General features: G+C 38.8%; 2 protein-coding genes across 3 annotated transcripts in view; one reads left to right on the plus strand and one right to left on the minus strand.

Moving 5' to 3' along the window:
• LOC121283108 (unconventional myosin-XIX) overlaps window positions 1–10790 on the plus strand; it is a 55853-nt gene extending 45063 nt beyond the window's left edge. Inside the window, exons 18-24 of one of the 2 annotated variants that reach the window (XM_041197220.1) lie at window positions 394–464; window positions 773–885; window positions 1283–1452; window positions 2719–2848; window positions 6473–6558; window positions 7549–7893; window positions 8055–10790. In XM_041197220.1, the coding sequence (XP_041053154.1) occupies window positions 394–464; window positions 773–885; window positions 1283–1452; window positions 2719–2848; window positions 6473–6558; window positions 7549–7893; window positions 8055–8168 (1029 nt within the window). In that variant the 3' untranslated portion in view covers window positions 8169–10790. Of the gene's footprint in view, window positions 1–393; window positions 465–772; window positions 886–1124; window positions 1249–1282; window positions 1453–2718; window positions 2849–6472; window positions 6559–7548; window positions 7894–8054 lie in introns of those variants that run through there. The other variant, XM_041197222.1, reaches the window with a different exon arrangement.
• Window positions 10791–12753: 1963 nt separating this feature from the next.
• znhit3 (zinc finger, HIT-type containing 3) lies at window positions 12754–20328 on the minus strand. Its single transcript, XM_041197820.1, has 5 exons — window positions 20201–20328; window positions 18828–18859; window positions 18075–18164; window positions 16640–16723; window positions 12754–13261 (listed from the first exon to the last, which is right to left on the minus strand). Exons 1-5 carry the CDS (start codon window positions 20266–20268, stop codon window positions 13083–13085), a joined length of 453 nt encoding a protein of 150 aa, XP_041053754.1. The 5' UTR covers window positions 20269–20328; the 3' UTR covers window positions 12754–13082.
• Window positions 20329–26365: the final 6037 nt, after the last annotated feature.

Here is a 26365-nt window from a genome sequence, read left to right on the forward strand (position 1 = left end):
TGACATATCGGCTTTCAGAGGCTGTAAAATAGAGATTTGGTTTAAAAAAATTCTAGTTGATAGTTTTTACCCTTTTAGGCAATGATTTCTGTTAGCGCTGAGAGTTTAATAAATAATTTTAGTTTAGAGTTTCAAAATATTAACATTGTTAAATGGAGATACTAGTATTTTTGAAATGCCATAAACTTCAGGCATTGTGTATTCTCCTTTAGTAAAGTTGTATTTCTGAGTTTAACATTTATTTGCACAACATTTCAAATCGATGCTTTGTCTGAATACAATTTTACTGTAGGTGCACTATGCTTTTGTCCATGGTACAACCAGAAGGAAGTTTACATCAAATGTTTGGGATTACATAAAGCTTTTTTTCATGAAGTGATTTGTTTGCTTTAGATTCTCAGCCAGTTAGAAGCTTGTGGTATAGTTGAAACAATCAACATCAGTGCAGCTGGATTCCCTATTAGGTATGTTAACCTATGGCTCCTTGTGTGTCATGTATTAATTGCCTGAGTGGAATAAGGGAACTTGAGCTCATTATAGCTCTTGATGTATGCCTAAAACGTAATAGAACATAATATATAATATCTATGGCCTATTTGTTCCTAATGGGCTATGAATATCTAATTGTGGAAATCACATGCTGAAGAATCTACGAATCGGACCAGTTAGAGAGAATACTGATTGATTTGATGGGGAAGATATAGCTGCCTTGCATGATTTGTAAACTACGTTTTTGTTCACTCCTGGTGTCTAACAATACTTTGTGATGTAGGGTCCCATACCAGCATTTTTTGGAACGCTATGGACTCCTGAGAACACTTTGGCAACTGAATTTAAATACTGCAGCTAGCTTTAATGGATGCTGTCCTGCAAAAAAGAGGAAAGGTTTGTTATACCTGTTCTGTTGGCAATTTTAGGAGCAACATTTACAACATAAACTGTAATTCAGCTAAATGATTCCTGTTTTAATACTGTATTGATAGTGCAGCCTTATTTAGAGCAAAATAACTTATTTCTACACTGTTAAGTTTAGTGTTGTGTTTTTATAATTGGTGCCGTATTAGATTTGTTCTCTTAATTTTCTCTTCTTTTTCTTTTCTTTTTTTCTCCCTCTCTCCTTTCAGCTTTTGTTAATTTGAGTTCACCAATTCCTACATTTTCTGTTTGCTGCCTTCAGCTTGTTAATTGACTCAACTTTGCTGCGGTATCTCTGATGCTTTCTCACATCTGCCTGTAATGAAGGTGCTGTTGCCTTGGAAATGGATATCGTTTGCCTTTGCAGGTTCATCAACAGATGGCAGCACTGAGGCTTTGCAGTTCACTGTGCAGGACATTCTCACTAATGTGTTAGCTGGCCAAAGTGCAATATCATCCTATAAGCCAACTGAGAACAGGTCATGTAACTCATTGGTACATTGTGGCAAAACAAAAGTGTTCATGACTCATAGTATGGTAAGCTGCCTAAATTATCTTGAAAAATTTTCTCTCTGGTTGTATATTTGATTTTTCATTTAAGAACAGGAGCAGGCTATTCAAGGCCTCAAGCCTGGCTACCATTCAAAGCATGCAGGGCAGTCATGATCACAAACTCCATCCACCTGCCCTTGCTTCATATTGGCTAGCAAAAATCTATCATCTGAGCTTGCATCTATTGCTTTTTATGGTTGTGTGTTCCACAACCATGTCACCCTTTGTTTGAGAATATTTCCTAACCTCTTTTCTGAATGGGCTTACTCTAATTTTAGGATTATTTCCCCTTGTCTAAGACTCTCCCACCAGCAGAAGTAGTTTCTCACTCTCTACCTTGTCAATTTCTTTCAAAATCCAGAATAATTTAATCATATCACCTCTTAGCCTTCTATATTCCAGGAAGTGCAAGCCTAGTTTATACAATCTCTCCTTACAATCTAACCTTGGAACCCTGGTAACATTCTGGTCAAACTGTGCTGCACTGATCTTAAAGCCAATGTAACATTTATAAGGTGTAATGGCCAAAACTATATCCAGTGATGTTGATATTAAGAAGGGCTTTGCATAGTTGTAGCAAAACTTCCCCCTTTATAATCTAGGCCTCTAGTGATGTAAAGACTAATATTCTATTAGCCTTTTTGATTGTTTTTTTCTACCTGACCCCTAAATCTCTTTGGACCTCCATTATTGCTAGCTTTACACCATTTTAAAAAATACTTGAATCTATCCTTTCACACTTACCTATGTTGAAGTCCATCTGCCACAGTTTTGCCCCCTCACTTATTGTATCAATGTCTCAGTAATTTTATGCTCCCATCTACACTACTTATTATGCCACCAATCTTGGTGTCATTGGCAAACTTGGAAAAAATGGCTCTCCGATGTGTTATTTAACTCATTAATAAAAATGATGACATAGTTAAGACCCCAGCACAAATCTTTGTGAAATACCACTAGTTCATGTCCTTCTAATTCGAGTACATCGCCGTTATCCCAACTCCAAGTCTTCTACCACCTAACTAATCTCTTAACCATGTCAATAATTTGTCTTCAATATCATGAGCTTTAATTTTAGCTGATGGTCTCTTATTTGGAACCTTATCAAATGCCTTTAAGTCCACGTAAACTACATCCATAGACATTCGCTTGTCTACTACATTTGATGTGTGGTTGTTGTTGCAAAGCAGATTATGAGGGGATGTAAATCTTTTAAATGATTATTACATGTTTACATTAAACCCCTTTTAGCTCGAAATGCTTGAAAGTGCAAGGAGTCAAATACTTTCCAAGAAAGCACTTTGTATTCAATATAGCTGGCGAAGATATCGTCAAAGAAAATTAGCACGGTTAAGGCGAGCAGCAACTATCATTCAAGCAGGCAAGTATTTCAACTTTATAATTCATTTTCTAAGTGATTTTAGTGATGAAATGGAACACAATCCATTTCAGGAATTGGTGCTTGCCTCAAGTGTTCCCACCTCTTGTTTATCATGAATAGGTGCAGTTAAATCTCCCTCTGCTCTGCCTAACAAGTTGCCTGAGCTCAGCCTTAGAAGCTTTGCATTATTGTGACATTACCTATTTTTCTCATTTCCTTATTAACTATTGGAATTTACCAGTTGGCATTAAATTAGGAAAACAACACACAAGTTTTTTTTAGTGTTAGTAGTAGCTGAGTTGATACTCCCCATGCATATAACATTGGGCTGAATTTGTAACCTAGATCCAAGAGAACATAGGAACAGTTATAGGCCATTAAGCGCCTCGGGCCTGTTCCACGATTCACTAGGTCAAAGATGATCTGTACTTCAGCTCCATTTATCTGCCTTTGATCCATAATTACACAAGCATATGAAGTAGTAGGCCACTCAGCCCTTCGAGCCTGCTCCGCCATTCAATAAGATCACGGGATTTTCTGATTGTAACCTCTCGCCTATCCCCGATAATCTTTCACCTCCTTATTTATCAAGAATCTATCTACCTCTGCCTTAAAAACATTCAAAGATCTGCTTCCACTGCCTTTTGAGGAAAGGTGTTCCAAAGACTTTCAACCCTCTGTCTTAAATAAACGCCTTATTTTTAAACCCTGACTCCTAGTTCTAGATTCTCCAACAAGAGGAAACATCCTCTCCATATCCACTCTGTCAAGATCCCTCAGGATCTTATGTATCAATCAAGTTGTCTCTTACTCTTCTAAACTCCAACTCAGCCTAGCCTGTCCATCCTTTCCTGTTAAGACAATCTGTCCATTCCTGTTATTAGTTTAGTAGACCTTCTCTGAACGACTTCTAATGCATTCACATATTCTTAAATGAGGAGACCAATACTGTACACAATACTCCAGATGTGGTCTCACCAGTGTCCTGTACAACTGGAAACATAACCTCCCTACTTTTATATTCAATTCCCCTCTCAATAAACGCTAATGTTCTATTGGCTTTCCTAATTACTTGCTGTATCTGCATATTAGCCTTTTGTGATTCATGCACTTGGACACCCAGATCCCTCTGCATCTCAGCTCTGCAATCTCTCATCATTTAGATAATATGTTTTTTTTTTATTATTCTTGTCAAAATGGACAATTTCACATTTTCTCACATTATACTCCGTTACCAGATCTTTGCCCACTCACTTAACCTGTCTATATCCCCTTGTGTCCTCTTCACAACTTACTTTCCTACCTATCTTTGTATCATGAGCAAATTTTACAACATACCTTCGGTCCCTTCATCCAATTAATTTATATAAATTATAAAAAATTGAGGCTCCAGCACTGATCCCTGTGGCATACCACTTGTTACATCCCACCAACCAGAAAAATACCTAGTTATGGCTACCCTCTGTTTCCGGTTAGCTCACCAATCTATTCCTTGATTTCCCTCTACCTAATAAAAATTGGTCTGTCTTGAATTTGAATATTTCAATTGATCCAGCAATCACAGCCTTTTGGAGAGTGAGTTTGAGATTTCCACTACATTTGTGTAAAATAGTAATTTGACCCCTGAATGACCTAGCTCTAATTTGAAGATTATGCCCTCTTATTCCATATTCCCCATGGAGGAAATATTTCCTCTCTATCTACTGTATCTACTCACTTTAACATTTTAAACACAGAAATTCTCACTCAGCCTTCTAAACTTGAGGGATTATATAAGCCAACTATATGCAAGCTGTCATCATATTTTAATCCATTTAACTTGGTATCATTATAGTCTATTTGTCATGTAGCCCTTCCAAGGTCAATATACCCTTACCTTTGCTGAGTTCCATTGCCTGTATTTGAATATAGTACATCTATTGAGGTGCATATTCTGTACAACTGAAGCATAACTTTCTTCACCCCTTTGTCTCAAGATCACCTGAAATAAAGGCTAGCATTTCATTAGCTTTTTAAACTACATTATATGCACACCCACTTTTACTGATATGGACACTTAAATACCTTTACTCCTCTGCAGTTCCTACTATCTCAACATTTCAAAAAAATCTGATTTGTTTTTCTTAAATCCAAAGTAGATGACTTTTCTCTCATTGAATGCCAGGTGCCACAGTTTTGCCCACTCACTTAATCTGTCTTTACCTCTTTGTAACTTCCTAATCCCATCTACACAATTTACTATGCCTCCTAAACTGATGTTATACATAAACTTGGATATACAACACTCTATTCCTTCATCCCGATGATAAATTGCAGTAACTTCCCCATAGCATGTTAAGCTAGCAGGTCCGCGATAACCTGGTTCCCCCCCTTCTTACATCTGGAGTCATATTTACAGTTGGCCAATTCAAGTGCACAATTCCTGAATGTAGAGCTGTGGTAAACTATGATGGCCACATCTTCAGTTTCCTTAACTATTTCTTTTGATACCCTGAGGTTTGGAGATTTATCTATCTGAAGTCTGAAAGATTAATTCCATCATGGTTGCTGTCATAACAAAGGGCTGTTAGTCCTGCAACAATTACTTCCATGTGATTTTGTTTTAAGTAGTTTCAAACAACAAGTTGTAATGTATAATACTGCGATTCTAGCATGCATCTGTGGAGAGAGAAACGGTAACATTTCAGGTTAATGACTTTTCATCAGAACTCAATCTCACAGATGCTGCCATATCTGCTGAATATTTCCAGCATTTTCTGTTTGTATTTCAGATTTCCAGTATCTGCAGTATATTATTGTTTGTAAATTTTAATACATATTGAATAAAGTGTTGCTCTTACACAACTGCTCTCCAGCACTTATATCAAAAGACAAACTAGAAAAAGACATTTAAGTAATACAACCTGGTTCCTAAACTGCGGAGTGATCAGTTCTCAGTCTTCAGACCAAAAAATCATGCATACAGCTGTCCGTAGTGGACTTTTAATGTGCTTGTATCCCTCACCTCCCTTATCCCAACTTCAAGTTTAATTTTTATTCTTTGCCCCTGCACCCACCACTTCCCATCACCATTCCTGGCTTCCAGCTTCAGACTCAACTTCAGCTATCCTCACCACCTAACCCAGCCCTACCATCCCTAACTCAATTCAAATGTTTGATAGTCTGCTCTGCTCATCATAGACTTAAAGACAAGCATCAAGATATGCAACTTATCAGCAAGCTGACTGTCTATAAAAATATATCATGTGTAAGGTCTTCAATTCCTATAACACACTGGGACTTGATATACTCCCAAAATAGTTTTCTAGGTAACTCTTGCCCAAATGCAACAATTGTTTTTCATTTAATTTGTTAGAAAATTGGTAGTAGTAGCAGCTATTAATCTTTCTGCAAATGTTCCTTGTCCAACAGAAGCAAGTCTGCTACCTGCCACATACATGCTGACATATGCACAAATGGGACTCTTAATTTCAGCTTCCAACTGAATGTAGGGGAACTTTTTTTATAAATAATGAAGCTAGATCAGTACAAAAGGTTTACATTCATATAGGTTGTAGCAACTCATTTTCTGTTTTTACAGTGCATTCTTGCAAGTTTACAGTTCATTTATTTGTTTCACTGCAGCTATCAGATCGTGGTTGACCAGACAGTCAATTAAAAAACTCCATCATGCTGCCATGGTGCTGCAACAAGCGTGGAAAACCTGGAAAGTGAGCTGCAATTTTGAAATTAAAAATACTACTGTACTTAGCTTAACTAAATAATATAATACAATTCAAAATTAACCTTTAAGTTACTGAAAATGCATTTCTGAAGAGGTAGATTTTATCACATTTTAAAATTTACATACATTTCATAAATGTCTTGATCCAGAACTATGACATTACAGTACAGATATTGGATCAGCCTTTTGTAAAATGAACAAATCACATTTTTTGGAGTATCAGTGTGGACTCCAACATATGGGAGTTTAAAAGTTTCTTTAAGTAATTAGCTATAAAATAAAAATCTTGGCATTCGTTCAGCATGAATTGCTGCAATGTAAGTTTCTGAATCCATATTTTACTTTCACGTTTTTGAACAATAGAAAGAAAAATAAAACTAACTTTCATTTTTTATAACATTTTATTATATCTTTGAGCTGTCTCGTGAATCTTCACATTTAGTGAATTATTTTGGCGTGTACTCACTGTTCAGGGAAGAGGAGCATTTGATTTATCCCTAGGATAAATTGATTTATCCCATACATGTTAAACAGAATTAATGAGCAGTATACTTTTTGGTTGTGGTGGTTGAGTGTGGAATGTTGGTTAGGATGCAATGAGAACTTTCTGTTCCTTTTGCCTACATAACAATGGGTTTACTACAAAACAAAACCCTTAGATATAAAGTGTGTTGTGAAGTGCTAGGAACATTAATTGTTATATAAATGCAATGTTGTTCTTTTCTTTCTCTTTTAATGAAGTCATTGCACCTTTTTGCGTGCTTTGAAGAGACTTTTTAATGTCGCTTTGGAAAGACAGCATCTCTGACAATACAACACTGCACTGCGGTGTTAGCTATGTATTATATATTGTGTATTCCAGACCTGGAGTGGGACAAATGCGCAACCTTTCTGACTCAGAGTTGAGAATGCTACCAAATGAGCAAAGTGAGTTTAACTATTTGACTAATCTCTTTTTAATTGCTAAAATGTTTAGATTAAAATGGAAGCCTTGGCAGCAGAAGAATTGGATGATGCAACAGATTTTAAAGAAATGGAATTGGTTCCAGGTTCTCCTGTTCGCTCTCCTTTATCTCTGTCATTACATGATTCACCGAACAAGCTTTCCCAAGGTACTCAGTTCCAAGATCTAAAGTTATTCTGCTGGCCTCTGGGTCTAATCATGTCATCTTTTTGCATTATTGGAATGATTCCATCTGTATCTGGAACACTTAAGGCCTTTACTCGACTGGCTGCCTTGAAGGTGAGATGGAGAAGTAACCATAAGGTGGAACGTAATCAGTCTGACCAGGGTATTGCTTCTATTAGAGCTTTACCTGAGGTAAGGAATATTTTTTATGTATAAATTAAATGATATTTGTATCTACATTAAAAAGTAAATGCCTTATTTGAGAGTAATATGCTAAATGGTGATAGTTATACTCTATGCACATGATGATTTTGTTTAATGTAATTTAATTTTACATTTACTTTATTTTCCAGGTACAAGTAAAGTTCCACTGCAGACGATCTCCATTGCTTTTTGCTGATATTTATCCAGAACACCAAAAATGCACAATCATTGGTCTGAACCAGATTTTATTGGAAAAGATGTAAAATTAACCATGCCCCTGTAAAACTATATAGGGAAACTTGTTACTACATTCCCTTGCAAGAACATTTCTGATGCTGGTAGAAGCCATAGTCAGAAACGTTGATCAGATTAGTCCCTGATCTACATTACTGATGGATTGTAATGAGGTTCGGATAAAATTAATTTGTAATGCAAGAACATAAATCTACCACCAAAAACAAAAATCAGTTTTGACTTCACACCTATTGAGCAAAATTCAATATGCACATGTGTCACTGGGTGCGTGTCTCTTACAGGGAGTGTGGGTGTGTGTCTCTAGGTCTGTCTCTGTGTGTGTGGGTGTGTCTCACTGGGTGTGTGTCTGGATGTGTCTCTGGGTTTGTGTGTGTCTTGGTGTGTATCGCTGGGTGTTTATCTATGGGTGTGCGTCTGGGCATGTCTCTAGGGGTGTGTGTCTCTGGGGGTGTGTGTATGGGTGTGCATCTGGGCGTGTGTCTAAATGTGTCTCGGGGTGTGTGTCACTGGGTATTTGTCTCTGGGCATGCATCTGGGTGCGTGTCTAGATGTGTGTTGGGGTCTGCGTGTCTCTCGGTGCATGTCTCTGGGTGTGTGTGTCACTGGGCGTTTGTCTCTGGGAGTGTGTCTAAAAAATCTGATTGAACTTTATTGTTCAACAAAATGTAATTTTAGAGAAAACAAAACCAGAACAGTGCAATACTGCGATTGTCTAGAGAATCTAAACATGAGGTGGAAGTCTTACCCATGTACTGCCTGTTACTGCACACTACACTTTCTATCAAGTCTGTGCTTATACTACCTTTCTGATGAAAAATTCAATCCAGAATATCATAGTTCATTACTCTTTCAATATATATGTTGGTATACATGTTGAAATCCATGTTGCACAAATAAGTGCCTTACCTCAGGTTAGTTGATTTGAACAAAATCCTACAATTAATGTGTACTCATAGGAACACTACAGTTAAGAATTTCTTTTTGCAGTTTTTTTTATTCAGGCTCCTGAAATTGGAGAAACTTAAAATATTTTCTTATTTTTCTGAATGTAAGACACATTTTCAACCTGACTCCTAACTCAGGAAACTTTAAGAGTTTTGTTTTGTTATTTGGTTTTCTGCAGCCTTTCCTAATTAAATTAAATAACGCTACTGTGTTTTTCTTCATAGTTGCAAAACATGATTAGGAGCTATGACATTCTTTGGGACCAGACCAAGAGAAATAATTTTATGGACTTCTTAATGTAGAGTACTGACTGTAAAAAAAAAATACACTGAAAAGTTTCAAATTTCTCTCTTGCATGGCATTGATACTCTTGGGTATTGTGGAAAGACCTAGCTATCTTGTCTTGATAAATCCCTAGACATACTGGACACTAACATTGTAGCACACTAAATTATTTCTAGATTGCTGTCTTCTAGATAGCTATAAGATTTTTTGGACAAAAATATAGGCTGTATAACTCTTGTTAAACAAATTATTTCTCGATTGCTTTTTAGACAGCTATTAGAATTTCTGGACAAAAATATAGGCTGTTTGGTTTGCCACATTTTGTGATCAATGCTGCTCTGCAGTCAGCCAGCCGGCAGTCCTTGTTTAAGCAGGGTATATGTCCACTGACTGAAGGTCCATATCAAGGGAGAAAAAATTGTTTGATTGGAAGCTAATGATGCTCAACTCACTAAGACAAATGGATTGAAGTAGCAAGAAAAACATGGTTATAAACTTGATGGGGGTTGAGCGCTCTGAGGACCCAGGTTCTCTCGCAAAGTAACCATACTTTTAGAAAAGTGCTTATTTTTCTTCTGCTTTCTGCCACTGTTGTCATTTTCTGATGGTGTGTGATCAGGCCTGCAACTTTTCACTGAGAGTTGAATAAGTATTTGGGATCAGCCCGGTCACTTCCTCCAGTCACAGTTGAATATTGGGTTCCACATCCTCCAATTTGCTGCTATGCTCTGTATCACTGAGTTGCTACGTGTACATTCCTTTGTTGAAACTACATCCAAGGACTAACTGATTTGTCATCTCTATTCATAACACTATATTCAACTGTTATTCATGGAAATAACTTAAAATATATGTGTATTATGAGCAGTCTTGATAGTATGATGAGGGCTGCAAAAGTTTTAACTGGACGATAAAGTTGCACTAAGTATTAACCTTATGGATTAATGTAAGTAAAAATGTTTAGTTTTAAAAATATTATTTGCCAAATTGGTATTTTTCATTGAAAAAAAAATCCATGTTGAAACCTATTACTGATGGTAGGTAATCCTCCAGGGTAATGGTAATAACTATTATATTCTTATCAGTCAGTGACAATGGTGCTGCAGTGACATTGAACACCCCTAAGATATACATTTTTGGGTGCTGGCATGCATTGTATTTTTATTTCTTGTGCAGTGCAATCTCAGGCAGGAATTCCTTCATTTCTCTATTCTAATTACTTCAAATCAAGGGCTGTTATTAAACAAAAAACATGGGATTGTTGATTAAATTTGTTTCTTTCAAAATCACCTGAGTGATAAATGAATTAAGTATTTATATACTGTTATATATTCAGTGAAAGCAAACTCTATGTACAAATGAGAAACTGATTTATGTTGTATTAAACATATACCCCTAAACATTTTGGCATTGATTCTTTAAATAGGGGATGGGAAGTCTCTAAGCTGTTTTGCTCATCTCTTCAGCTTGTATTTTCTTGTGGACTGATTATCTTACTTTTTCACATTTGTGTTGCTTGTAAACATTTTAATCAATCCTTAAATTGATTTCTATCACTCCAATTCCATACAACTTTAAAAGCCAGGAATTTTGCTGATCAATCAGCCTGAGAAAATTAAACTTCGCTTTTCAAAAAATTGCTGTAGGATTTCCTCAGGACAACTTCTGAGACTTCACCATCTTCAGCTGCTTCATTAATGACCTTGCCAAAATGGGGATGATCATGTTGCATACAGTTCCATTTGCAACTTCCCAGTAAATGAAGCAGTCTGTACCCACATGCAGCAAGACCTGTACAACACTAGGATGATTAAGTGGCAAGTTATATTCTAGTCACACAAGGGCTAGGCCAGGACCATTCACAAGAGAGAATCTAACCATTCCCCCTCCTAATATTCAATGCCACTATCATTGCTGAATTCCCCCACTATCAATATTTTATGGTTACTGTTAACCTGAAGCCTAACTGGACAAGCCACATAAAGAATGTGGTTACAAGGCCAGATCAGAGGCTGGGAATTCTCTGCTGCATAACTCACTTGACTTCCCAAAGCCTGTCCACCATCTACAAAGAATAATTCATAAGTATGATAGAATATTCCCTCCTTATCTGGATGCGTGTTACTTCAACAATACTCAAGAAGCTCAACACCACCCAGGACAAAGCAGTCCACTTGATTGGTATTCCTTCCACCACTAGTGCACAAAGGTTGCAGTGTACCATCTACAAGATACACAGCAGCCTCTTACCAAGACTCCTTTGACTGTACCTCCCAAACCCATGATCTCTACCACTCAAGGCCAGCAGGCACATGGAAACACATCCTGCAAATTCTCCATGTCACCCACCATCCTAAATTAGAAATGTATTGCTGTCCCTTCAGTTACAGCATTAAAATCCTGGAATTCCCTTCCTAACACCAGTATATGTACACTATAATGGATTGTAGCAGCTCAAGGTGGCAGCCACCAATACCAAGTAATAAATGCTGGCCTTGCCAGGGACACTGACATCCCATGAATGAAAAAATACTGGCGTTAGTTTTTGTCTTTTGCTGGTAATTGAAGTTAGCCTAGAGCTCAGAGGCATTTTTTTTTGAGTAGTGGTTTAATATGCTTTGACTTCTCTTTGACACACTATCCATTAGTTATATTATTCAGATATGACTGGTTCCACATGTACACTAACACTTAGCTCGCTATTTAAATGGTAGAAACACACACACTTCTAAACAAGCAACCACTAGTAACATCACTCCAAAATCTCATACTTAAGAAAATCTCATAGTATTTCATAATTTATGAATGTAGTAAACATTTAAAGGCATGAACTAATCTGTTACAACCCACATGGAATTTGTGAAGGCCAGGTTGTGTTTGACTAATGAGCTTATACACTGATTTCCTTAAAAGTATTAAAACAATTATTCCCTTTAAGTCATGGCAGCATTTGATAAAGTTACAAAAATCAGCTCTGAAGAAGTCATACTGGTTCTCTCTCCACAGATGCTGCCAGACCTGCTGAGTTTTTCCAACATTTTCTGATCTTATTACAAAAAATTAAGATGCAATATTTAAGGGGACAGGTAATAGTTAGGGTAAGTTGATTTTTTTGGGACTAGTGACTATATATATATGGCATTTCAGAGTTCTTTTCCAATTATAAGTGATTGTACTGAACCATGATACCAAATGAGAGAATGATAAACTGAGCTAGAATACAGAAGATTAAATCAGACATAGGTTATTCAAGTGGCCTGCATCTACCAACAAATAAAATATAATTGGAAAGAAAAGTTAAAAGGAAATAAAAATAAAGATCTGTTGCTTCACTCTTTAAGCACAGGAGTACAAGAGAGAAAATTGGATTGTGTGTTTTATTTGCCTTGCTTTTATATACCATGACCAATTAATTTGTTTCAAGCCATTGGTTAGTCACCGGTATTAGACTATATTTTTCTTAAAATAACATTGCTGAAGAATAAAAATTTTATTACAACAGTTTAAAATCAAACTTTGGAGAACAATATTTCAGTCTTTCACATCACATTCAGTAAGTTGCTGAATACCCAAGCTGTTTTTTTTTTTAAATCAAGTAGAAACAATTAACACTAGAGTAGTTATACATTTTACAAAGTAATTACAAAAATATTTGCTCAATGATTAAAAAGTTTATACTAGGAGGCAAAAATTTAATTCTCTTTCTCTGGGGGTTCAACTATTTGTAAACACTGATCTGCAAATTCCACGAAAATTGGTTCTTGCATGGCTGTCTTCATGATGCTTTCTTTATCCTCTGCCTCGTCCACTGTTAATAGCAACTGTTTAAGGTGAGGGTTACAAAGTAAACTCTTCAACTCCTCTGATTTTGCTGTTGGAATGACAAATAGAATGAATACGAATGTAACAACACATCAAATTTAAAACTGAGGCTTTAGTGCCAGAAGCCCACTCTGCCACCCACCCATCTACCTCAGGCTTACTCCCAAATTCTAGGGAATGTGGTTGGCAGTCAGCATCTGTGAGGGTATTTCAGAAGCACTTGCCCTGGTTCATGAGGAGAAAAGCAAGGGCAATATTTATAGTAATACCACCATTAGTAGGGGCTAAATTAAAAAGCAGAACCAGAAAGGTAATAATCTCTGGATTACTGCCTAAGCCATGAGCAAATTGGCGCAGGATAAATAAGATTAGGCAGTTAAGTGCGTGGTCAAAGACTGATGTGGGAGAAATGGGTTTTGATTCATGGGGCACCGGTACCAGTACTGGGAAAGTGGGAGTTGTACCAATGAGACAGTCTTCACCTGAACTACGCTGGGTCTGATGGTGTGGCAAGTAGTATAACTCGGACAGTTGAGAGGACTTTAAAAATAAATTGGAAAGGGAGATCAAGTAAGGGTAGATGTGGTAAATTAAAGGGAAAGGACATGGCAATAGTACAGGGTCACGACATGGATAATGATAACCAGAGTGTGGCAGGAAGGGAAAAAGCCTACAAACTTAAAAGTGCATTGGCAGCTCAGGCCAGAGTTTGCAAAAATAGTAACTAAAGGCTCTGCATCTGAATGAGTGTAGCATTCGTAACTGAAACAAATGAATTGTTAGCTCAAGAAGAAATAAATATGTATAACCCAATAGCCATTACATGGTTGCAAGGTGACCAAGGCTAGGATCTGAATATTCAAGCGTACTTGACATTTCAGAAGGACAGGAAGCTTGGAAAAGGTGGTGGGGTGCTCTTAATTAAGGATGGCATGAGCACAATACTGACAGATGACAATTTTAACTATCAGTTTGAGTAGAGATAAGAAATAGCAAAGGTAAGAAGGCACTCGTGGGAGTAGTTTATAAGTCCCACAATAGTAACCACACTGTAGGATGGAGTATACAGGGAGAAATAATAGGAGCTTGAAAGAAAGATACTGCAATAATCATGGGTTATTTTAATCTGCATATAGATTGGACAAATCAGATTGGCAAAGGTAGCCTGGATGAGTTCATAGACTGTTTTCAGGTTAATTTCTTCAAGCAGCACATTTTAGAGCCAACCAGAGATATGAAATGAGGCAGGATTAATTAATGTCCTCACAGCAAAGGAGCCTCTAGGTAGCAGTGATCGTAACTATTAAATTTCACATTCAGTTTGAAGATGAGAAGTGTGGGTCTAAGACTAGTGTATTAAACTTAAGTAAAGGGTATGAAGACAGAGCTGGCTGAACTGAACTGGGAAATTAGGTTAAAGGGTATGACAGTAGACATGCAAAGGCAGACATTTAAGGAGATATTTCATAACACTCAACAAGGATTTGTCCCAGTGATAAAGACTCTAGGAGAAGGATGTACCATTTGTGGCTAACTACAGAAATTAAAAATAGTATCAAATTTAAAGAAAAAGCATACAACTCTGAAAATTAGTGGTAGGTCATAAGATTGGACAAAAATCAGCAAAGAATGACTAAAAGATGAGGGAGAAATGAGAGGAATGCTAGTTAGAAATATAAAAACCATAGTAAGGACTTTCTGAAGTATTTAAAAAGGAAAAGAGGTTAAAGTTAGGATTAGTCTTCTAGAGTGTGTCTGGGGAATTAATAATGGGAGATAAGGAAATGGCAGAAGCGTTCAGCAGATATTTTGTATCTGTCTTCCCTGTAGAGAATACAAATAATATCCCAGAAACATCCTTGCAAATCAAGACATGAAAGGGAAATAGGGACTGAACACAATTGTAATCACCAGGGAAAGGGTACTGAGAAAACTATTAGTACAAAGGCTGATATGTTTCTAGGACCTGATGAACCGCTTACTAGGGTCTTAAAAGAAGTGCTGCTGAGATAGCATTTGCATTGGTTATAATTTTCTGAGATTCAGGAAAGATTGGATAATAGTGAATGTAACTCCTTAAATCAAGAGAGGGAGACAGAAAGCATGAAACTACAGGCTAGTTAACCTAACAGCTGTCAAAAGGAAAACACTAGAAACTATTAAGGAGTTTATAGCAGGGCACTTAATCTTAATGCAATCAGGCAGAGTCAACATAGTTTTGTGAAAGGGAAATAGTGTTTTACTAATTTATTAGAGTTCTTTGAGGAAGTAACAAGCAAGGTGGATAAAGGGGAACGTGTAGATGTTGTGTATTTGGGTTTCCAAAAGGCATTTGATGAGGTGCCACATCAAAGGTTAGTTGCAAAATAACAGCTCAGGGTAACATATTGGATTGGTTAGCTAGCAGGAAGCATGGATAAATAGGTCATTTTTGGGTTGGCAAGCTGTAACCAGTTGAGTGCCACAGGGATCAGTGCTGGGGCTTCAACCATTTATGACTTGGATGAAGGGACTAAATATTTGGTTGCTAAAGTTGCAGATGACACAAAAATAAGTAGGAGAGTAAATTGTGAAAAGGACATGAGTCTGCAAAGGGATATAGATAGGTTAAATGAGTGGGCAAAAAATTGACAGATAGAGTATAATGTGGGAAAATTTGAATTCATCCTCTTTGGCAGGAAGAATAGAAAAGCAGCATGTTATTTAAATGGAGAGATTGCAGAACTCTGCCATACAGAGGGATGTGGGTGCCCTGGTACACAAATCACAAAATGTTAGTATGTGGGTAGAGCAAGTGATTAGGAAGGCAGACGGAATGTTGTTTATTGCAAGGGGAATGGAATATAAAAGTAAGGAATTTTTGCTACAGTTGTACAGGGCTGTGGTGAGAGCACATCTGGAGTACGATAGTCTCACTTAAGAAAGGATGTAATTACATTAGCAGTTCAGGGAAGGTTCAGTTGACTGATTCCCTGGCCTACTCATTATTTGTGTGTTTGTATATACGTACCCACATTCGTATGATACTTCAAAGATGAATCCCAGAGATCCAGCATGAACTGAAGCTTTAAAACTTACAAAATTCTCCTAAGCATACGGGTAGTTTAGAAGAGGGAATTGATCCCCTCTACAACTTGGGCACAGGTGTGGGTTGGAGTCCTCAGTGACCACTACAAATACTATCACACGTGAGCCAGCAGAAGTGTAAATTAATGTTTCCCCTTTAGGTCTGAGAGAAGACATCACCATGCAGCATTAGTCACCTGAAATAGGTTTTAGCTGCAATGTCCAAGAACTAAACCACCTACGTAGAAATCAGGTGCTTAAACACCAACTATTAAATCAATTGGTTCTAGTTACTTGTTCTCAACAACAAATACTAGAAAGCCAGTTTTATTTTTTGCCATCAATTTTTTGTTCTGCATACCCAACAGTCTCAGTTTCTCTAGTGGTACCCGATCAGATTCTTCATCATCATCATCCAAGATATCATCTGTGGAGGAGTAGTGACCTGTGAACATTTAAAAAAGTTTTCACCACAACTTATTCACAGGATTAGAGGCTAATTCCTGCACAAACTAAAGAACCCCACAGTAAAACATTCTTTATCGGTCTTTTATAGGGAGCCTAATTATTGTCTCTGTAGAAATATATATTTACAACTCCAGATGCTCAAAATCAAACTAAAATCTGGGAAAATGCTGCAGACCATTACACCATCAGCATTTTAAAATGAGAATTGGATGCATGTATAGTGTGGATAAATTGAAACTTTAATCCATTCTTTCTCCTTCAGATGCTTCCCAAGTTAATTTTTATCACTCCCTGTCCTGACCACCCAGTGGTGCTCTCCTGTGTTTGCATTTCCACCCAGCCCCTATTCCTAATTAGGAACTTAGCAGAAGGGCATTGAGCAAGTTCAAGGCTCAAGCAAAAGAGTGCAACTCAGATGTCATCAGCATAATACAAGTTGAGGAGGTTATATTTACATTAGCCGATTATAAAAGTAATGTTTTATGTTAGCAGCATTTATTTGCATTAGCTTGCTGCAACTACAGTAAAACTCATTCATCTGAACTTAAAAAATGCTGGAAAAACTCAGCAGGTCTGACAGCATCTGTGGAGTGAAAGACAGAATTAACGTTTCAAGTCCGTATGACTTCTTCAGGGCTAAAGGGATGTAGAAATGTGGTGAAATTGTTTGGGGGGGGGGGGGGGGGGACAAGTGAAGCTGGTTAGAAGGCCAGCGATAGGTGGAGGCAAAGGAGAGATTGCAAAAGATGCCATTAACAAAAGGTCAAAGGGTTGTTAATAGTGGTGGTACTGGCTAAAGGAGGTGCTAATGGTGACATTAAAAGTGGAAAGCAGAATGTGATAATGGCCAGACCAGGGTAAGCACTCCGGGAAGTGACAGATGACATTTTGGGGGGGGGGGGAAGAGACGGTGGTGGAAAAAACAATCAAAAATAGACTAAACTCTGGGGATAAAATAATGAATAAAAATGGAATTAAATTTATAATAATGAAAATAAATCGAAAAAATAAAAATGAATATACAAAAAAAGATCAAAAAGGGGTGGGGCTGGAGAGAATGTTCATGGTTTGAAGTTGTTGAATTCAATGTAAAGTCCGGAAGTTGAGTTTTTCGAGCATTTTTTATTTTTGTTTCAGATTTCCAGCACCTGCAGTATTTTGCCTTCATCTGAATTTCCCATGTCCATGCCCACAAAATATTTTGTTAAAATTAGGTTTTAAAATTGGATCCAAAACAGTTTTTGAAAGCTTACTGTAGTATCTGAACTCACAATTATGGCATTGTAGATATTTCTCTTTTAGTCACCATGGCAAAAATTATATCTTACCATTGCCATCTTGCTGTATTATTTCCTTAAAAGCTGGAGAACATTCTGAAATTGTTGACACTGAACCAGACTCCTGTGGTTTACAATCATCTAGTAAAACAAGGCAACGTTAGTCATTTTACAGAAAGTACATACAAAAGGATTCATTGTCCAACCGTTAAAAGTTTAAGAAAAAATGTCAGTTAGGAACACAGACTTGTCAGAAACTGCAAGATTTCATACTACATAGGAATTACAGCTGTAATTTAGATGGCAGAATCTTTTCAAGACTTCAGTTACAATTGCACAGGTGGGAGATAGTGTAGTATTTGCAAAGGCAAATTTTAATTTGATCTTGTAATCCATTGCTTATGTAAACTGCATGCTTTACCTCACAAATAAAGGAGATATGACACCTCTGCTTAAGATCAGAACAAAGTGAGACAAAGAATGTCAAAAGAGTAAAGAACGAAAGGTGAAAAGCTTTCCATTCACTACCTTGTTTTAACAATGCAGGTTATGGCTAACAATCATCCTGGCATTTACATTTCTGAAATTCCAAGCAAGACCTGTAGACCTCCAATCCAATAGTTATTGCCTATCATCCCTCCATCAGAAGAAAATTAATTTAGAGGATTACAACCTGCTCTTCCAGCACAGCTTTTCTTTGGAAAGCTGGATATTTCACAACCAATCATCTAACTTCAGCCACACAGTAAAACAACTAAAATTGTTATTCAACAACTTTAATGAACCACAAAGAATAATCCATACCTTTGTGTTTCTTGTAACATCCTACAGAGCAACTGAAAATAAATACAAAACCAGAATTATAATTAAGTCAACAAATAACTTAAAATGTTGCTAACAGTATCCACAATGTTCACTTTAAAATTTAGCTGCTGGGTGCATTTTCAGTGAACCGTTCCTTCAATTTTTTTTGAGACCAGGCACAAGGCCTGCATGGTAACTTTTTGACTGCACAGCCACCCAATTTAACAGGAGCAATGGATACTACATGACTAGTTAGCAAAATTCAAGACCAAAGGATTAAAGGGATAGTGGCAGCATTGATTTAAAAAACTGGCCAAGGGACAGAAAGCATAACTGTTGTGGTGACTAGCTGTTTCTCAGACCAGAGAGAAGTAACTAGTGGTGGCCCCAGCAGTCAGTATTGGGACCCCTGCACTCTAATGCTATATATTGATTACTTGCACTTGGGTATACAGGGCATAAAGTCAAATTCTGCAGATCATACAAAACTCAAATGTAGTCATTAGTGAGAAGGATAGTAACTGACCTCAGGAGGTCATATACAGACATGCAGGGAAATTAGGACAAAACATTTGTAATTGTAGAAGGATCAGTAACCACAAACATTACCAATTTAAGGTCATTAGCAAAATAACCAGAGGTATCAATTTTTTTTAAAAAAAAAGGTGCACCCAGTTATAATGATCCAGAATACAATGCCTGAAAAAGTGGTGGGAACAGATTCAATAGAAACTTTCAGAAGGAGAATGATAAATACTAAAATGGGGAAATGCTGCAGGGCTATGGGGAAAGAGCAGGGAAGTGGGATTAATTGGATATCTCTTTCACAGAGGTAGCTCAGGCGCGATCAGGCCAAATGGTCTCCTTCTCTGCTGTATATCAAATTATTCGCAGTTTCACAATAGTTAAATAGAAGTACATGCAGTATTTACTCCAACCGCAGAATACGCAAAACAGGCACCCATCTCCCTAGTAACGTGCAGGTACTCATTCCAGCACGGGGTTCAGAAAGTGAGCCGAAGAGCTGAGGTGTAAAGTGCAGAGAGACCCTATCTCAGCTGGATCATCTGTTCAGCAACTCCGCTATTCGACTTCGAAGGTATCACAGCTAAGCCTGGGCAAGGCTTTGATCAGAGGCCGAGTATTACTCCCATGGCCGAATAGCCCCTATCCCAGTGCAGGAGGGCGAGTGGAACCCTAGCCCAGCAACCAGCCCAACAAGTAGAAATGAGCTGCTGGTTCGAAGCAGCCTGGGATCCGTGGCCTTTAGCCGGAGCCGTGCGGCCTCGGATTCGAGTTGTAACCAACACCGACATTTACCGCTATTGCCCGGCTTCAGGGCCGATCTGGCTGCGAGGCCGGGCCGTACTCACTAGCGCAGACTGCAGCGCGGACACCGGTATTTCGGTGGCTGCTCCTCACACACGCGGCAGACCTTCATCCGACGCTTCAGCTTCCCATAGACAAGAGTTATACTTCCGCCAGCGCTGTCTTTCCCCAGCCACGCCCCTACTACCCAACCCCGCCCAGCCCCTGCTCTCTCAAGCCTGTACTTTCCCCCACACAACCACTCCCCCCTCTCCAGCCCCACCCTGCACTCCCCCAACCACCTGGTCCCTGAATCCCACTCCCCTTCCCTTACCCTCCCTCTCCCAACCCTGTCCTCATTCCCCAGGCCAGCACTGCTCCTATCCCCAAGCCCACTCCCCCTCCCCGACTGCTTCCCTAGCCGCACCCCCAATCGCCCTCCCACTCCCCGAACTCCACTCCCTCAATCCTACTGAGTGCCTAGAGATTCTGGAACTAACGGGTGTGTCTCAGGACTGTCTTAGTACTGAGATGATGAGAAATTTCTTAACTCAAAGGATTATGAATCTTTGTAATTCTCTACTGCAGAGTGTTGTGGATGTACATTCATTGAGTATGTTCAAGGCTTAGATCAAAGATTTTGGACTCTAAGGCAGTCAAGGAACATGGGGATAGGGTGGGAAAGTGGAGCTGAGATTGAAGGTCAACCATGATCACACTGAAAAGCAGAGCAGTTTCAAGGGGCTGTGGAGCCTGCTGCTGTTCCTATTTATCTTATGTTCACATGAATGCAGAGTACAAACTCTATGTCCTTCATCCAATCCTCTATCCATGCTAATATATAACCCCCCAACCTAAGAGCCCTCATCTTGTGTAACAACCTTACATGTGGCACCTTAATGAATGCCTTTTGAAAATCCAAATCCTTGGCCATTAGGTTGAGAGGATTTCAGTTTTTAATCAGATTAATTTTTCCAGCACTTTTTCTTTTCTAATATTAACTACTTTGAACTCCTCATTTTCATTATTTCTGGTATGTTTTTTCTGGCTCTAATGTGACGACAGACACAAAATTTGTTTAACATATCTGTCATTTACTTTGACCTCATGATAATTTCTTTGTCTGAATGTCTAAGGAACCCACGTTTACTTTCACAATGCTGTTAATTTTTACATATTTGTAGAAGCCCTTTCAATCTGTTTTGATACTTCTCGCTGGTCTACTCATCTCCTATTTTTTCTCTTTTTATCAACTTTTGGTCACCTGTTGCTGGTTTCTAAAAAATCTCCCAATCCTCAGGCTTACAACGCTTTTTAGCATATTATAAACCTTCTTTGGAATTAATTTCTTCAGTTAGCCACTACTGGATCGATTTTCCAGTGGAGTTTTTATTTCTTGGTGGAATGTATATTGTTGAGAATTGTGAAATATTTCTTTAAATGTTTACTGTTGCTTTCCTAATATCAGGCCTTTTAATTTAATTTCCCAATCCACTTTAGCCAACTCATACCTATGTAATTAGCTTTATTTATGTTTAATACTCAACTTTGGATTTCTGTACATCACTCTTAAACTAGAGGAGGTCTTGTGGCACAGTGGTAGTATACTAAGCTCTGGGCCAGAATCTCTGGGTTCAAGTTCCACGCCAGGACGTGTTGACCATGGAAGGGGTATTCACAATGTGGTTCAACAGATTGAAAATCAGATGGGTATCCTTCCACCACCTCCCCACTATTCCCCAAAGGGAAACAAGTACATGTTGAAGATACACTTAAAAACACCTTAAATTCACATGTGAAATTCTATGATATTATGGCCACTCTTCTCCAGAGAATCCCTTACTATGAGGTTACTTATTATCTGTGTCTCATTATACAAGACAAGATCTAAACTAGCCTCTTCCCTGGTCAATTCCACAAAGTATTGTTCTAAGAAGCAGTCGTGAATGCATTCCATGAACTTGTCCTCTAAACTACATTTGCCAATCTAATTTTTCCAGGCTTTATGAAGATTAAAGTTCCCCATGATTATTGCATTGCCTTCATTACAAACTCCTCTCATTTCTTGATTAATATTTTGTCCAAAAGGATAGTTTCTGTTAGGAGGCCTGTAAACTACTCTCGCTAGTGTTTTCTGAACCTTGTCGCATATCTCCACCCATACTCATCCTATTTCTTGTTCTTCTGAAACAAAATCCTTCATCACTATGGCCCTTATGTCATCCTTTATTATCAGGGCTACTCAACCTCCTTATCCATTTTATCAGTCTTTTCAAAATGTCATGTAACCTGGACTAAAACATAAAGTGCTGGAAATACTCAGCAGGTCTAGCAGCATCTGTGGACAGAGAAAAAGAGTTAACATTGAGTCAAGTATGATTCTTCTTCAGAATGTGTCCTGGTGTCCGTGCCACATGTCTCAAAACCCCAGTCTCCCACACCACTCTTTGACCCATGCGTTCAACGCTTTGATCCATTTGACCCTATGCCAACTTGCAGGTGGCTAAAGTAGAAAGCCAGAGATAATTATCTTTGAGGTTCTGTTTATTCATTTGGATCACAGCTCCTCAAAATCCCTCAGCAGGAATTCATTGCTCATGCTACCTACTTTGTTGGTACCTACATGGACAACTGGATGCTACCTCTCCCACTCTTCAGTATTCTTCAGCTGTGAGATGTCCTTAACCCTGGCACTGGCCAGTCAACAAAACATTTGAAATTTCCAGCCATGGTTGCAGAGAACAGTATCTATTCCGTGACTGTCCTGTCCCCGGCCATTGTCATATTCCCTTTCACTCCTCTCACTGAGGAGAGATTGAGGAGACTGGGCTTATATTCTCTAGAGTTCAAAAGAGTGAGAGTTGATCTCATTGAAGCATACAAAATTCTTATAGGGCTCAATAGGGTAAATGCAGGAAGAATGTTTCCCCTAGCTGGGGGTTCTAGAACCAGCGGACACAATCTCAGAATAAGAGGTAGGTCAATTAGAAATAAGGAGGTATTTTTTCAGTCAGAGGGTGGTGAATCTTTGAACCTTTCTACCGCAGAGGGCTGTGGAGGCTCAGTCATTGAGTATATTCAAGCTAGAGATCAATAGATTTCTAGATATTAAAGATAACAAGAAATTATGGGGATAATGTGGGAAAATTGCATTAAGAAGATACAAACAAACAAGTTAGGAGTAGGAGTAGGCCATTCAGCCCCTCAAGCCTGCTCCACTATTCAATAAGATCATGGCTGATCTGATCCGGCCGCAACTCCACATTCCTGCATACTCCTGATAACCTTTCATTACCTTGATTATCAAGGATCTATCTACTTCTGCCCTACAGATATTCAAAGACTCTGCTTCCACCACCTTTTGAGGAAGTGAGTTCCAATAACTCACAACCCTCTGAGAGAAAAACATTTCCTCATCTCTGTCTTAAGCAGGTGATCTTACCTCACATTCATCCTGACCCCCCCAGGACCTTATATGTTTCAATCAAGTTGCTCTTACTCATCTAAATTCCAGTGGATACAAGCCTAGGCTATGCAACCTTTCCTCATAAGACAAACTGCCCATTCCAGACATTAGTCTAGAAAAGCTTCTCTGAACTGCTTTCAAAGCATTTACATCCATTCTTAAATAAGGAGACCAATGCTGTTAACAGTACTCCAGATGTGGTTTCACTAATACCCAGTAAAACTGAAGTATAACCTCCCTACTTTTGTATTCAATTCTCCTTGTAATGAACAAAAGAATTCTATTAGCTTTCCTAATTACTTGCTCTACCTGTATACTAACTCTTTGCAGTTCATGCAGGAGAACCCCCAGATCGCTCTGCATCTCAGTTTCTGCAACCTGTCAGCATTTAGATAATATGCTTCTTTTTTATTCTTCCTGCCAAAATGGATAATTTTACATTTTCACACCTTATACTCCATTTGCTAGTTCTTTGTCCCCTCACTTAACCTACCTATATCCCTTTGTAACCTCCTACTGTCCTCTTCACAACTTATTTTCCTACCCATCTTTCTGTCATCAGCAAATTTAGCAACTGTACCTTCAGTCTCTTCATTCAAGTCATTAATATAAATTCTAAAATGTTGAGGGCCCAGCACTGATCCCTGTGGCACACCACTCATTACATCCTGCCAACCAGAAAATGACCTATTTATGCCAATCTTCTATACATGCCAATATGTTACCCCTACACCATGACCTTTTATTTTCTGCAATAAACTTTGATGAGGCACCTTATCAAATGCCTTCTGGAAATCTAAGTACAGTACACCCACAGCATAGCACATGTTACTTCATCAAAGAACTCCAATAATTTGGTTAAACATGATTTCCCTTTCATAAAACCATGCTGATTCTGCCTGATTATCTTCAATTTTTCCAAGCCCTGCTATACCGTTCTTAATAATAGCTTCTGATATTTTCCCTAAGACAGGTGTTAAGTGAACTGGCCTGTATTTTCCTGCTTTCTGTTTCCCTCCCTTTTTGAATAAATGAGTTACATTCGCTATTTTCCAATCTAATGAAACCTTCCCAAATCTAGGAAATTTTGGAAAATTAAAACCAACAATTCAACTATCTCACTAGTCACTTCTTTTAAGACCCTAGGATGAAATCCATCAGGGTCCCGGAACTTGTCAATCTGCAGGGAACCCCGGACATCATCGCGCCCCATTTAAATATTCAGGAAGGCGGGTGGACAGCGAAATCAGCTGTGCACCTGCCAACTTGTCAATGGCCAATTGAGGCCATTGACAGGATAATTAAGCCAATTAAAGGCCCTGCCCATCCAACCTTAAGGTTGGTGGGCAGGTCAGGAGCCCCGGCGAGCTTCGGAAAAAACATGAAACCTTATCAACCAGCGGGATGAGGTTTCATGTCTGTTTTAAAAAACTTTATTAAAGTTTATGTGATTTTTATTAACATGTCCCATCTTGTGTGACATTGTCACATGAGGGGGACATGATAATAATTTTTTTATTTTTCTGTTTTTCAACTTACAAAAACTGTCAGCGATCTCCCTGAGACAGCACTTAGTCTCAGGAAGATGTGTGCTCTTCTGCGCGCATGCGCGAGAGAGTGCACTCTGACAGTTGGGGAATCCCCCCCCCGGCACAGAAAGCGCAGAGCACTTCCCGTCGGGCGGCCCGCGCACTCAAAATGGCGGCGGGGCCTGTTTCAGCGGTTGCGATTGGCTGCCCACCCACCGCCGAGCCGGTGGGGCCCGCCCACCCATCAAAGGCAAAATTCTGCCCAAAATGTCAAGGCACTTCTCCCCCTCCCTGATGTTGCGCCATAATCTTGGAGAATGGCGAAGCAGGCTCCAGGGGCTGGCTGGCCTGCTCCTGCTTTTAGTTCCTCTATTCACTTGAACGACCTTCAGTACCATGGTTCCGTGATCAGTTTGCTCATCTACAGTGCAGACAACACACTCATCCACATAGTTTGGTGAGTGTGCATCCGACTTGGCTGTGCGCCCGCTGAACTGTCAAAGGCCTATTAAGGCCATTAACAAAGTAATTGAAGTTGTTACGAAAGCTGCCCATCCAACATTAAGGTTGGCGGGCAGGCAAAGAGCCCGGGTGGCCTTCGCATTTTTCATGAAACCTCATCCATGGGCAGGATGAGGTTTCATGAAGGGTTTATAATTAAATAAAATTTTTTGGAAAGGTTAATGCACATGTCCCAGCTCATGTGACTGTGTCACATGAGGGGCCATGACCTTAATTATTTTCCCCTTTATTAACTTTTTCTGAACTTGAACTGATCTCCCTGAGGCAGGCCCTGACTCAGGGAATCCCACCTCCCCTGTCCGCACAGGGTGCGCTCAACGTTTCCAGGTATGTGTCACTCTGGGTGGGCCTTAATTGGCCCAGCCACGTAAAATGGTGGCGCTGACCCGATCGGGGGCACCAATCGGGTTCGCGCCTGCTCCCGCCCGTCCCTGCACAACCCCCCTGAAGGGGGGAAAATTCTTCCCTTGGTATGTAGACACTTACTACAGATGTGGTTGTCTTGGATCACAATGCTGTTCACAAATTTCTACATGCTGCAGTGCCGACATACTAATTGCTCTGCATTTATTTAACTAAATAAAGCTTATGAATATAATCGACTTATCTTAAAGGCTTTTTAATTAATTATGTCATTGATTTAATTTAAACTATAGATAGATTAAATATTTAACTGTAACATGAATCACAATAAATATTGGAGGTGAAAAGCA

Source organism: Carcharodon carcharias, chromosome 10 (assembly GCF_017639515.1).
Source record: "Carcharodon carcharias isolate sCarCar2 chromosome 10, sCarCar2.pri, whole genome shotgun sequence".
Classification (NCBI taxonomy): Eukaryota; Metazoa; Chordata; class Chondrichthyes; order Lamniformes; family Lamnidae; genus Carcharodon; species Carcharodon carcharias.